Source organism: Crocodylus porosus, unplaced genomic scaffold (assembly GCF_001723895.1).
Source record: "Crocodylus porosus isolate Cpor-Errol unplaced genomic scaffold, CroPor_comp1, whole genome shotgun sequence".
Taxonomy (NCBI): Eukaryota; Metazoa; Chordata; order Crocodylia; family Crocodylidae; genus Crocodylus; species Crocodylus porosus.
Window position 1 is genome coordinate 15276592 of NW_017728948.1, and position 15270 is coordinate 15291861.

At 40.7% G+C, this 15270-nt stretch overlaps 1 protein-coding gene across 4 annotated transcripts in view; it reads right to left on the reverse strand.

Moving 5' to 3' along the window:
• Positions 1–15270, reverse strand: part of ZFYVE28 (zinc finger FYVE-type containing 28) — a 289256-nt gene that overhangs the window by 77887 nt on the left and 196099 nt on the right. For all 4 annotated transcript variants that reach the window (XM_019553086.1, XM_019553085.1, XM_019553087.1 and 1 more), the window contains exon 7: positions 8664–8765. In XM_019553086.1, coding sequence (XP_019408631.1) covers positions 8664–8765 — 102 coding nt within the window. The remainder of the gene's footprint in view (positions 1–8663; positions 8766–15270) is intronic.

The window sequence follows — 15270 nt, forward strand, 5'->3', positions numbered from 1 at the left end:
CAGGCTGGACATAAGGAAGAATTTCTTTACTGTCCGAGCCCCCAAGGTCTGGAACAGTCTGCCAGCGGAGGTGGTTCAAGCACCTACATTGAATTCCTTCAAGAGTAAATGGGATGCTTATCTTGCTGGGATCCTATGACCCCAGCTGACTTCCTGCCCTTCGGGCGGGGGGCCTGGACTCAATGAGCTTCCGAGGTCCCTTCTAGCCCTAATGAAATCTCTGAAATCTCTGAAAATCTTATGTTCAGACAATTTATTATGCAATAAAAATGGCAAACTGGCCACAAAGATGTTCTATATTTAATTGCCTTCTAATGTGGAACATCTTTGTGGTTGGCTGGCTTGAACTACACTTTAATTTGACCACATGGCATAGGGCTCCAGCTCCCATTGACTTGAGGTCATGCCTTACATCCATACTATCCACCAGGTGGATAAAAGAATTGCTATATGCAATCTGCCAAAATTATTTTGGTAATCTGTTGGCATTATTTTGAGTTTTAGAATGAAAACAATTATTCCCTTAAACTACTGCCTTAAACCAAACATAAATCTGCTAAAGATTGTCCCAGGTCACCAATTCAAAACATATCAAGAAATACTGTATTTATAAACTGATGAAAAATAGGAATCATGATTAATTCCATTTTCTTTGATTTTGTATAGAACAAATTACCAGGGTTACAAAGATGCTTTAAAGATGCACAGTAAAGCTTCTTTTTCTTATAAGATATGAAATAAACAAATATATGAAGCACTTCTGGCCCATAGATCAGCCTCGTGCCATTCATTTGGCCCAGGGGGCCAAAACTTTGAGCACCATGGTTGTAAAGCATCTGATATAGGTCACTCTAAACAGGATACTGAACTACCTAGACCTTGGTAATTTTTATGTTCCTGGGACAAAAATAACAGGCTGTATTTTTGTGGGTCTCTATTTCTCTGTTTTCACAAAAAACTGGCAGGCAGAGAATCTGAAGGCCAACACTGACAGTTACATTGTTTTTCCTTTTTTTTTTTTCTTTTAATAGGGGTTTTAAAAAAACATGGGATATAAAAACCACTTTGGGGGTTCAGCTGCTTTCATTTCGATTGACACATCATCACAGGAATGCAATTTACCTTTGAGGAAACAGAGAACGTTTATCTTCAGCCAAATACCACAGAAAACAAAAGACTGAACCATATTCTTAAAGCTCGCTGTGGTTGTTACAAGCTGTAGTAGTAAAAGTTTACATTGCCTATTGTGAAAACAGTAGGCCTATTACACTCTGTCGGTGTAATCTAGACTGTAGATATTATTCCATCAAGTGCGCATACAGACATTAGGGGAGGTTAGCTCAAGTTAAAAATGGCCACCCAATCTAAGGTTAAGTCAGGATGGGAGGGGGTGGGGGATTTAGGAGGCAGGCGGAGTTGTGGGGAGAGGGTTCAGGGATAAGTGGGGGTCCACAGGAGGGTTTCTGGGGTCAGGAGGGTTTGGTGGGATCAGTGGGTCTCAGGTGGTCTGCAGGAGTGGGGGTGGGGGGGAAGGAAGGAGGACTGAGGAAGGAAAAACTAATTACCTGTCCTCCAAGCACAAGAGATATGTGCATAGAGATTCAGTTTGCAACTCCTGTTCTTACAGTGGTGATTCAAATTCAATGTGTTAGGATTCTAGGTATCTATAGCAATCACCATGGAGATGTTGGCATTTATCATTTGTAAATACCCAATATCAGTGTGGAATTACAGATATTTACTACACAGTTCAAAGCCTCCAATTAAGTGATTTTTCTTTAAATAATACCCGCCCGAAAAGGGAGCTAATATAAGCTGTTACCCCAGCCACACTAACATGGCAGAGTTACATAATTACCCAAACATTCTGAGTTACGCTTGCAGTAATTTTAAATGTCTCAGAGTTTTTACAGTACTTCTGACCCCTCATTAGGGGGTAATTTGTTCTACTTTGTTGAAGTCAACAGATCCTCAACACTGATTTCACTAGGCTTAGGACCAAACCCTACCTAGGCAGATTAAAGATGAGTGTTACCACTGTCTACAGAATACTAGACTTATTCCTTTCCGTTTAGTGTCCCTGCTCTCTACAAGTCCATTGGTAACATCTGATGAAATGGGCTGTAGTACTGAGAACTAGAACTAAACAAATTCATTCTACAACTCTCAGATGCCATGATTATATGCTCACCTTCAATGGAAGTAAATTGGTAGAAGTTGCTAAAGTTCATTATTAGTTTAAATGCTATTTAATTAATCGGACTCATTTTAAATCATTCTGTGTTGACAGAATACATATTTTCACTTGTGTGTACAGCAATGGCATATGCTTTCTTATTGTATGATATAGCAGTATTAATGTAAATATTTAATATATGCACCTTACATGTATCTTAATTCAAATTTTAAAACTATTTATCTTCTTCTATAGTACAAGAACCTGAAAAAGCACACACCCTCTTGCTATTAGATTACAGGGTAGAATCATCACTGCTGGCCTAATTTTTAGAGATACTCAGTGCCAACAATTCCCATTGGTTTCAAAGGCACGCTGCACTTTTGAAAATCAGGCCACCCTCCATTAGAATACCAGAGAGAAGAATAAAAAAGATTTACCTGGCTAACAGACATTTTACGAAGCCAGTCTTGATAGTGTTGTTTTATGACAGCTATGGGGAGCAGTATAAACCCACTGTCTGTTTTTTTTTAATGATATTCAACTTGACTCATCTTATACAGTAAGTGTTTCAGTAAGTCATGTGCTTTGTTTAATACCTAGAGTAAAAATATAATTGGCTAACAGGTACAGAATATTAAACTTTTTTCAAACTTTATACTAGATGCAATAATGTGCTGCAGCAATACACTGAGGTTTATAGTCTCACAAAAAGCACACTGCTGCAGTACAGCATCTGAGCATTTCAGCAGAGAAAAATACTAAAGTTCATCCTATTGTTTTAAATAAAAGTAGGGCTGGAATAAGGAGACCAGCTCTCCTGGCCCCTCTTACATGCTACCCTGAGTCTCCCCTGCTTCACTCTATCATCTGCCAATAATCACAACCCAAAGAATTTAAAATATGGTCACAGTGTCAGAAACACCTGGAAATAAAGTCTGCATTTGTTTTAAATAAATGATGCTGGTGACAGAATTCATCAGAAATTGTTGACAGGACACTCCAAACAATTGTAAATAATTAGTATAATTGTGGGACTACAGATATTCCATACACAGGGAATATTCTGTTTATTTTTCATTTTCTTCCATAGTTAGTCTCCTGCTGTGACCCAGGAAGCATTTAATTTTGCTATCATACATCCAAAGCCATGCCAAATGGAGATTTTCTGCACTGTGAATGGAACTGTCCTATTAAGCAACTAGCAAAATTAATGACTTAAGTACTTTACTCTATTACAGTCTTAAGTACTTTAAACAAATGAGTCATCCCACTGAAGACAAGGAACAGAGCAAATACTTGAAGTTAGATGTGTGCTTAAGTAAGTTGGGGAACCAGGACCTATCTACCCAAGAAACAATTATTAATCCTTTTCTCCTCCCATTGCCTTCATTTTCTCTCCCTTAGAGGTATCTAGAAAACTGCTTATCTGAGGTAAAATTGATATGTGGTTACTTTATTTTCTCCAATATTCCACTGTACATTTTTATACCAAGTATACCAAATACTTTTGGCAGCAAAATAGATGTCACCAACCCAAAGCGAATCAGCTGTAGCAGGACATGTATTGATGCGCGCTCACCCAACCATCCGAGTGAAGCATGGGTTGGCACAGGACCTGGGAAGGAGGCCTGGGGAGATGTGGGAGCCAGGTAATTCCCAGTGCCCCATGCCTCTACACTGGGACCCACAATGTCCCATGCTCCACATGGAGCCATGGGTCAGTGCTGGACAGATCACTGGGACCCCAGCTGACCCATGCCTCCATGTGAAGCACAGGACAGAACGGGACCTAGAGCAGTCCCAGCATGGAGGCACAGCACACTGGGAATTCCCTGGCTCCTCCACCTCCCGGGGTTGTCTCTTTTTTAGCAGGGAAAAGTCTGGGACTCCCTGCTTATGGAGACACACCCTTAGGAACTCCTGTGTACATCTCCCAAAATGAGAAAAGCCCAGGGTCCCCTGTTTCATGACATGCCAGCCAGATCCCAAGGGTGTGTTTCTCCCTAAGCAGAGAATCCCAGGCTTTCTTCACTTAGTGATGTGTTCCTGGGATCTCCCAAGCATGTCTCTTTAACTGGGGAAACCCAGGCTTTCCCTGATTACAGATTCAGGCCAGGAGATGCTAGGGGTATATCTCCATAAATGGGGAAAACCTGGCTTTCCCCACTTCCTGAGATGCACTCCAAAATTCCCTGGCGCAGGTCTCTGTAAGAGGGGAAAGCCAGGTGAGTGCACCATGGGCCTGCACCTGCCTGGGGAATTCCTGGGTGTGCAGAAGCAAGCCCCTCTAGCCTGCAGAGCACCTGCCTAGGCTGGCTGGAGAGTGCAGGCACCTCCAACCACCCACACTCTCCTGCCAACAGGGGTCTGGATGTCTGTTTGCTTTGCCTTTGCACCACCATAAAGGCAAGGAAAGGCAATATCTGTTTCCACCTTCAGTAATGCAAATACTGAGGCTAGATGGTTACAAATCTAATTTAATTATCAAAACCAATGGGCCAGTGTTTAAGTACCAGCATTGTAGTGGCTTCCCTGTTGCTGTAGACCTCTTTTGCAAATGAAGTTGTGCATCTAACAACATGTAATGAGCTGGACCCGGAAATATCCAAAGGGATGTAAAGTCATTACTATTTAGTGCAGCTGAACCTCCAACCAGTGAATATGCAACATCCAGGGTAGCTTCTCATTCTACTTTTCCCCTTTTCTTCCTCTATTCTTTTTCTTCTCTCTTCCTCCTTTCACAGAACCATTACAAGGATATTACAGCACAGAGGAAGAGGAGGAAAATCTAACTTGAAGGACTTTGGCTCTGAAATCCCAGGACACTATGAAATAGAAAACCATAGAGAAATAGCTTAACAGGAAGTTGTCACTTTAATCACCCATATTATATGATTTTGACCCATCTAGCAAGGCTGCTAAAGATACCTGACTTTCTATAAATTCCACCTTACTTATGTTCAATTTAGTTTGATTTTCTTTCAATTTCTAATAAATATTTCTTGATTGAAGACACTTGATAAACTCTGGCTGCAGACCACTGCACTCAAGTCCCCTGCCTAAGAGCAAGCTCTCATTTTGAAGAACATAATGATAACAATTACACAAAGCTAGGAATTTGTAAAAACTAGTTTTTCTAAAACCAGAGACTGAGATAAAGATTTTTTAAGACTGCATTGGAAATACTTGTTATTGAACAAACAAGCACTTTCCTGATGCATCTGCAATCTAACCATTAAGACTTAAGAATCAGAAATTTAAATGCAGTAAGCAATAACTGCTATCATTGATTTTCATTCCTCATGTTGTAAAATGTAAGCAAAAAGTAAAGCATAAGCAAAAAAAGAATAAATGGTGAAAAGCATGTTTAGTTTTAAGAATTGCTTCAATTTTAAAAATCAAAGTGAAGGCAAGTAAAATAGGCAAAGGATTTTTGTTGTACTTGCATATTTGGATTAAATAGGGTTTTCGTTGTTTTAACTTGTACTGGATTTTACGGTTCAGTGGAACTTCTCATGACAGGAAGAACTAAGAATTCTGTTCTTTACCTTATCAGTTCTGTGGTTCAGTGATTTATTTCTTTATGCTCAACTTTCAGCATCACTCAAATACATTACTACAAAGTTGAAAGAGTAACATGCATCTATTTTAATAGAAGGATACAGTACCACTAGCACAAAGATCAGTACTGCATATGCACTTGCATATCTGTAGTATAAATCTTGTAGAGAGATGTATCAGGAGATTTTTAAAGTCACAAGCGAATACTGCATGCCTAACTTCCATTCACTTTCTATGGTAGAATACATGCAACACTGTGCATCACCTACAAAAGGTATACATAAAACTATGTTTTAAAGTATTGGTGCCGACAGAGTTCAAGGAAGCTCATAATGACCAGATTGATTTAAGTGGCAGAGGTGCAATTTACAACCAAATACCACTTAGAGGCTATGGAAAAAGTCAGTTTACCAACATATTCTGTTCTCAACATCTTTGTCATAATGTTACAGAAAAAGCTAGACAAAACAGTTCAGAGAGGCAAAAATAAACAAAGTTACACACATCCCTTAAGATATGAATAGTGTAAACAAATGAAGGGAAGTAAGTTTTAGAAAGAAACCTCTTTTATATGAATTCATTGCGGTATGGACTAGTCTTTCAAGAGAAGTAGTGGAAGTTCTAGCATGAAAAACTAACCTAGGAACAGCATGAAAGTATTCTTGGTTTCGGTCTAGGTCAGTAGAAAACAGCTGAGTTGCCTTAATTTGCCAGTTGGCCCAACTTGTAGCAAACAATTCTGAGTTTGCAAAGCACTTGGACTAGCCTCTGTGCATCTCTAAAGCACAAATGCTTAAGAAGTGATCCAAGGGCTATGCAAAGCTCCTTCTGTATGTCCATTTGCCAGCAAAGTTGCTTCCTGTCAGGTTCACAGAATCATAGGAAAAGTAGGCCTGGAAGAGACCTCATGAGGTCATTTAGTCCAGCTCAAGGCAAGATAATCCCTAAATAAACTATCCCAGCCAAGTGTCTGTCCAACCTGCTCTTGAAAATTTTCAGGCAGGGAGTTTCCACAACTTCTCTAGATAGCCTGTTCCAATGTTCAGCCACCCTTGTAGTAAGAAAATTCCTCCTAATCTCCGGCCAAAATTTCCTCTTCATCTCGAGTCCATTGCTCCTATTCTTGTTCTCTACAGCCACAAAGAAAAGGCCATCTCCATCTTCTCTAAAAATCACCCCTCCGGAACATGAAGACTGCTATCAAATCCCCTTCAGTCTTCTCTTCTCCAATTAAATAACCTAAGCTCTTCCAACTTTTCCTCATAAGTTGTGTGCTCTAGCCCTTGAACCATTTTTATCAGTCTCCACTGGACTCTTTCCAAACTGTCCACATCCTTCTTGAATTGTGGCACCAAAACAGGACACAGCACAGCACTCCACGTGAGGCCTCACCAGTGTTGAACAGAACACAAGAATCACTTCCCTTGCTTTGCAATTGATACTCCTGTTAATACAACTCAGTATACTGCTGGCCTTTTTCACATTCTGTTAGCTCATATTCAGTTTATGGTCTACTACAGCCCCTGGGTCCTTTTCTGTTTGTAACACAATCCTGGAGTCTATCAGGTTTTCCAAGTTTTTTGATCAGCTAGAATAAAATCAAGCACGTGTCCTCACCTTGTACAGTCCTAAGGTGATGCTTCATCTCTCACACTTGACGTTCCAGCACATCACACTTGTAATGTGCTGGAATATCAGTTGCCATGAGAATTTGTTTTGTTTCTAGTATTTCCACTTCCTTAATTTTATAATGACCAACCTAAAATACCTTAAAAGGTCCTCACATTCTGCTTGGCAGTTCTGAATATCAGGCCTCATTAAACATGCTCTGAAAAGAACACCAAAACCTGAGACACTCAAAACAACTAGCCGCTTTTGAAAAAATAAATTGGGGGAGTCGAACATTTGAACTGTGAGCTGCATCCTGCTCATGGAGTCAGGTCATCTGGCCTGGGGGGCTCTTAGGTAGGTCAGGAATTTGGGAGTGGGGCAAGCAGAGGTAGGGCCTCCCGAGTACAGAGCCCTAACTGGGGTTGTGTATTGGTAGTGTGGAGCAAGAGATGGGTGTGTTAACCCCACAGCTCCCTGACACTGCTCACCTTGCCATGGAGATGGGCCTGAATCCAGTCCCCAAGAAGCCCTGCGGTCTGGATCTGGCCCCCAAGGAGCCCTACAGTTTGGATTCAGTCCAGGGTGATGGGAGACTTTGACATCCCCCACCCCCGGTTAAGGCCACAAACTCTTCCACCTATAAGAGTTCTAGTGCCACAGGAGAGGGATGTGAGCAACCACACACATCTCACTGAAGTTAGGTTAATTTTATTACTTCTCTGTAATACTGCCCTTCTACTACTTTCAGATTAAATTACTGATTCAGACAACTGAGACTCAAAAGTTAGGTAAAATGATGTATGTAAATTGAGTTGCTTTTTAAAAAGGGACCCAAAAAACAGAAAGTCTGATCACCATTAATCTGATGGAAATAACCCATGAAATCACTGAGTACTGCATCATACTATAATGAGTTAGCCACAGGAAATGTAAAATAAATATAGTTAAACAGAAACATGAATGTTGCTGAAAACTGTATTTTCTAAAACCTTATAATGCCTAGCTTTGTCAATACAGACATCCCCTACCTGACTTATCTATCAAAACAAAGAAACCTAAAAAAAAATCTATTAAAAAAAGAAGGAATTATGAAAAGCCAAAAGTATTTTAAAAATACCAGAGTAAAGATGATCAGCTGGAAATGACAGCTATGTACAATAATGGGATACAGGAGGAAAATAGGGGCAAATTATGGGATAGAACAAGCGCGGAAACAGGTTTTGTTTTAAACATTTTTCAAGTGTAATTTTCAAGCCTTTCATTTTCACCGCAGGAAAGAAGTAATTTCAAGAAACAAATCTTTTCAACTTGCCTTATTTTTCGTAGCAAAGTATGGAAGGGTCTGAAAAGCTCAGACATATCTTCTGGCTTGTGGTCCAGGTTCAGGGGTCCTTCAGAGTAAACTACAAGCCCACTGCATTTAAGGCACACAGACAAAAAAAGAAGCTAAAAATTAAACTCAATTTTTCATGATAGTTGGACTGAACACAGAATGAGCAATCAGAAAATCAACATTAGACAAATATTTAAAATTATGCTCAGGTTGAAGGTTATATAATTATGAACAATTTAATGCAATTATCTGTTTTCTTTCAAGGTCTTTTTGGCAAGAGGTTACATTTAAATGATATTTAAAACACTGCAAAGAATTTTATCTTAAGTGTGGGAAGAAAACAATTAAAACATAACAGGAAGGATACATATCTTTACTTTACAGGTTAAGCAACAAAAAAAATAAAAGCAAGGGTACAAAATAAATTGATAATTAAATAGTGTAATCATCAGAGTATTCTGGGGACTCTGATTGTCACAAGATTAATTCCAACTGGTTGCTTCTTTCTATTTTAAACAAATTCTTGATAGTGTGTTTGACCCATTTGAGCCTCTCTGCTTAGCTTTTCCCAAGCAAATTCCTGACAGATTGGTAGGGGGAAAAAAAACCCACATGTGCTAAGAAAAAGAAATGTGATGGATATACTGTATTTACCTAAATCCAAGGTGACTGGATTTAAGATATCCCCCTTAATATGTAGATTCTATACATGGAAGGGCGCTTCCCAGTTCTAACCTGGTGCCATGGCGGGGAGGGAGGGGATGTCACCAGGGGGCAGGGATGTGGCTCAGCTCTACAGGGGGGACAGGGATTGAGCCAGGGGAAGTGTGACCCAGTCCCATCCAGCCCAGAGGGAGGGGCATGACTCAGCCTCATCCAGCTGCTGGAGTAGGGGAAGGAGCATGAGGGCATGACCTGGCCCCAAACTGTTGTGCAAGCCTCAGGGTTTGGGAATTTGGCAGCAGGGGACGGTGGCCATTTTTACTGCCACACTTCCCGATCTGTGGAAAACCCCGTGGGCCAGATACCTCTGGCTTGGCAGGCAGCATTTGGCCCATGGGCCAGAGGCTGAGCACCCCAGTCCTAGATGATCTAAATCTCCCATAGTAAGATCACTCAGTGTATTAAGAACAGCAAGCTAACTTCTTGCTCACTTTTTTTCTTTGTACTGTGCAGCTCTGTTGTAGGTGACCAAGTTAAGATCTTTTGAGAGGCCCCAGCAAACACCCTATGCTGGTGTCACAGATACTAAGATCTCAGTGTTGCTCAAAATCAGTACATGGAGGAATCACTTATGTTCTTCTTATCTATCACCTTTTTGTTGTTTCCTGTCTTTGCAACCCAAATGACATAAGATAACAAATTGTTAAAACATTCAAAATAGTAAGAATGATCTGCGAGACTCCTTACAGTGTAGGATGGGACTCTATGCATTAGTGAGACTCTGCAGCTATTGTGACACTATCGGTAGGCTGTGTGTTATTGTTTCACATCAAAACAGGAATTGGCCATCTGTGAGTTCTCAGGTGGCACATGTCAACCAGCCCCAATAAATTTGCTTACTAGGATCATCAACACACAATGTTTAGATATCATTTTTTCTTTCTGTTTGCAAGTCACCTTTAATACATCTTTTTTTTTTGGCCAAAGAACTAAATTATCCAATGACTGTGTGTACATTTTGAGTTCTTTACTTTCCTTGTTTCAGCAGGCAGGGTTCAGTCAAATGATGGAATTACTGCTGAATCAGGGAATAAAATTATCCAGAAAAATTAAAAGTGTATGTTTTTCCGAGTAAAAATTGCAGGCTACCTACATTACTTTTTTTAATGAGAACAAATCAATGTTTACATGGCCAGTGCCTTTGCTTCAAAATTAGCACCTCTCAATTATGGATCTTTATTCATTTCTTCAGGGAGTGAATAACTATGAAAATTAAGCATGAGTCAAATTTGAAAGGCATATCTACACTGTTGTTTTTCAGGTAGATCCAGGACTGAACCAGGATCTGAACATAATCAAACTTTGAGAGGTCTCAAACTTGATCTGGATCATAGTGCAATTTTGCTTTATCTTTGTTACAAGTCAAGCTAAAACTGACAATTTGAACAGTTGTAATATGTCCTAAACCTGATCCAAAATGTGGAAATTGATCCCAGTGTAACTTTGGACAGCTGACTCAATAAGATGTAATTATTGTTTCCTTTGGCTCTGATTGATGTTCTTTTTCGAGAATTGTGTTGGCTGAAGAATTTTTGCAATTTTCTTCCATTTGTCTTAATTAGAATGAACCAAGAAAAATAATTTTTTGTGCATCTGCCAGGCCACTTGTTTTCACTTTGAGAATATACCCTAATGTGCTATTTAGGCTGTGCATGTACTGTACAAGGTTGTCTCGTCTTCAGTACTCCCTGACTGAGACCTAAAGCAACGGACAGTTACATCTGTAGCTCTAAATACACTCTTATAGCACTACAAAAAAAGTGAGCGTATAGCCATACAAGCCACAAAGAGACTAAAATTGGTGTAAAATATTAGCACTTTCAAAAGGGAACTTCACAGTAGGGCTATGTTTTATAGTACTCTGTGTAAAGCCTATACAGTTACACATCAGTACTACAGCAGTCTCTAGGACAACTAGCATCTCACAGTGCTTTACTCGCTCTCCCTTTCCCTGCAAATGGGAAGCAGATGGTTCTCTGATAGACTGCATAGTGTGGGGACGCTATAACATAGAGACTTGATCAGTCCCAGCTCTGTCAGAGACTGGTCAAGTGGCAGGACCATTCCCTGCCACCACTTGAGAAGTCTCAGACAGAGGCTCTTACATCTAACCCTAACCCCGCTCCCCACAACTGCCTGCCTGCCCATTCTGTCAATCAGTGGAGTGGACAGGTGGCAGGAGGGGGATGGGTTAGTGCTAGGTGAGGGAAATTGCTGCCTCCATTGCAAGAACCCTTGCAAGAGTCGAGGCTCTGGCAGCAGCATTACTAGGAGCAGGTGGGGCAAGGAAAGCAATTCTTCCAGCTCTTGCCACCTCTGTTGGGTAGAAGGTTGTCTTTGGCACCTACTGCTTTTCAGCTTGCCCTCTTCTCCAGCAAGGAACAGCATAGGCTGTTAGTGACTGGGCTCCCCTGTGGACAGGGTGGGAAAACCGTGGAGCAGCCCATTCCTGCTCCCCAGGCTGCAGCGCTTGCCTTTGAGGTAACTTGCAAGTCTCCAGGCATTGGGCTGGAACACCTAGACATGCCCTTAGCTCTGTGTTTTCATAGTGCCACAAAGACACTTTGCAGCACTACAAATGAATGCCTGGCCATGGCCTTAGATTTGTAATTCTGACGCAACAGCAGAAAAAAGAAAACAAACTTCAGAGGAAGTTCATCTCCTGAAAGCCAACTCAAATAGGAATCCTTACTACCAATAGGAAAGGGTAAAACATGACCTGCTGTTAAGTTTTTGCGACAAAAGCCATGCTTCTTGTGAGGTGAGTCCTACAAGGCATTGAGTCCGGCAGTCCCGCTCAACAGCACTGCTTGTACGTTTTCCGCGCTATGCTGGATCAGGGTGAAAGTGCACAACAGTTTATGGAAACAGGTCATTAGGAAGATTTTTACAGCCCTACTAGTGATTTTTTTCCCCACATCCACTCATTCGCTGTAAAGTAGTTTTGTTAACATTTGTAAACGTTTTTGCAATTTAAGAGTGAAGGGACCTTAGGATGGCTTTTAATTGCCCACCGTTATTGTTATCCAGTCTGCTTTCATTTGCCCTGGTCAGTCTATTTTTAATTAAGATTTAAAACTATTGTACATAAGCCTAGAGGTCTTAAAATACAAAGATGAAAAAGCATCAGAACGGCCAACAGAAGTTCCTACCATCCAGCATCGGAGCAGTGCCCTTTGCCTTCACAAAGTGAATGTATTAGAACATTGTAGAACGTGACTAATTCTAGACGACTCTAAGAAGAGTCGTGATTCGAGTTCGAGTCGGGAGGTGCTCAACCAGCACCACGCTGCATGTTTTCTCATACACTGCTCCAGCCTCTGGCATGCCAGGAACAACTTTCTGAAGCATTTTTGGCTCTTTTGGGAGGGCGGGGAAGGGATGGGGAATGTAGAGGAAACAACATCTCTGGGGGGGGCTAGTAAATGAGACACCGGTACTTCAAATGAGGAAGTTACATCTTTAAAGCATAGAGCACTGAAAGAACAACACAATTTTGATTGTTTCACTGAGTTGAAAACCTTAAGTCAAAAAAGGTGGAACACAAAGGTCTACGTGGGTCTCACTTGGTAAACTGGAGTGCGAGAAGGGGAGTCCTTAAGCTGTGGCCCAGTAGTTAACTCTTAGCTGCAAACTGGTAGCAGTGGAACACCCAGGGAAGAGAAGCTATTCGCTTTTTTGAACAAGAGCAGCGTGCCTTGGGCAGGGAAGATGCACGAGGCAAAGGATATCAGCAGGTTGTATGCCAATTGACACTATGAACTGGGTGACAGAAGAAGCTTACTGCACAACAGCCTGTTCGTTCAGTTGATTCAATCACCTACACTAAGCACTGCCATCAACTATGAAAGACTTGTTACAATGAAAGTGAAATAGCAGGGGGAAAAAAGGATTAAATTTAATCTAGTCAAGTACTGTCTGATCATATTTTTGCAAGAAAGTGAACTGCACAGTACTAGTGAATATTGGAGATTTTAAAATAAACCAACTGATAATATAATATTCAAAGATTCACAGGAGATCAGGGGAGGGGAAGGGGGTCCAGTCCTGCTGCTCTAGGCAGGAAAGACTGCTAGGGTCAAAATTAATTGTGAGGGATCAATCTTACCAGCTTGTTACCTGTAACCACTGCAATTATAAGGACTTTTAAGAGAGAGAGATCTCTTAACAGAACATTTCAACTGCTCATTTTCTTTCCTGCTGCTATGTTATAGCTGAATGGATCTGAACTCCCAAACCATCGCTGATGGCAGAACAGCAATTCTAGCCTTCAGTATCATAAAATGCTGGCAATTTTACAACCTCTACAGGCATCTTGTTCTCATGCTCAGCTGTTCTTGTAGCTCAGGTTAAAATGTTTTTCCTAATATTGAACCCAAATTTTCCCTGCTGCAGTTTAATCCCATTATTTGTCATCTTGCTGACTATTTATGAAAGAGGCTTAGTAGCTAAGAGAAAAGACAGGAAAACAAAATTATATAAAAGAAACACAAATCCAAGTCTTAACATTTCCTCCTGGCTGTTAGGTCAAAAGTTCACAGGCATGTTACCTCACTAAGCAAGATGTACTGCATAATGTCTAGAGTTAATCAGTGCCATGTAAGCAAGCTTATGAGAAAGTGACCCTGAGGATAAGTGTCTCTTAAACTAAGACTGTACTATCAGTTTGACAAAGAAGACAGAGGATTCAAAATGGTTAATGACAAAAGTCATCCAAAACCAGAATGTACTGTCAAGCTAAATAATAGCATAAATATGCCAACTTTATTAAAATTTAATAATTTCTTAAGACTAGCCAATAATGAATCATCATGATTAACTTCAAAAAAATAAAGTGTAAATCTCTTAACTAGTTAATCTCCACTAGCTTCCTTGTGTGCAAAAAGTCTCAATCTGTACTAAATTTGCAGACAGCCAGTTCAATGATTTACAGTACAGCAATGCACAAGATGCCCTGCACCAGGGTGCTTTGCTGAATTAATTGATCTCTTTGGGTTTTGACAGTTTAGCCAGATAAAAACTCATCCTGGCCAACAAAAGTTGCTGGAAAGGACACCACTTTTTTCTTCCCTAAAAAGAAATAAAACACACTAACCATGGCATTTTCTAGATGTTCCTTCTTTGAAGTTAAAGGAGGCTTCTCTTCCTACAGTCCAGACAACAGGTTCACAAGTCTTCAAGGAAGCATTACATCTGAATGATTCAATTTTTCCCGGTGGCAGCAACATAGCTTTCCATCCAGTGCTTAGCTTTGCGAACAGTCAGATTTTTTTTCTGGGATTGGCACAAGATGTTTCTCAGCAGGTTGCTGGGTTTCCAGCAATATGGCTTTATTTTTCTTGCATGAGTTTCTCTCTCTTTTGGGCTCACTATTATTTAAAGTGATTTGTCCCTTTCTTACAGGTTTGCTGCTTGGTGTTGCTCAGATGATTTTTTCCCTTTTTTGCCACGTGACACTTGCAGACAGAACTGTTCTTATCAACAACAGAGGGCCACAGGGATTTCCTAAAAAGAAACTTGCCCACGTAGGGCTTGAGGTGTCTAATTTCCCTTTATACTGACAATCTTTTAAACATAACCGTTATTAAAATAACAGTTGGTGGCAGAACAATAAGGCAATTAGTGACTGAGAGGGGGGACAGAGCCTAGCTCTTTAGTGAGTTCCTTGCATCTGTATTCCTAGACACAGAACAAGACAAATCTCCCAACTGGACTGTAGATAGACACAGGAGGGACTCCAGTTCATCACCTGTTAGCACAGACTCAGTGAAGGGGCACTTGGAGGGCTGGATGTGTTCAAATCAGCGGGCCCAGATGAACTTCATCCAAGGGCGCTGAAGGAATTGGCCAGTGTCATAGCAGA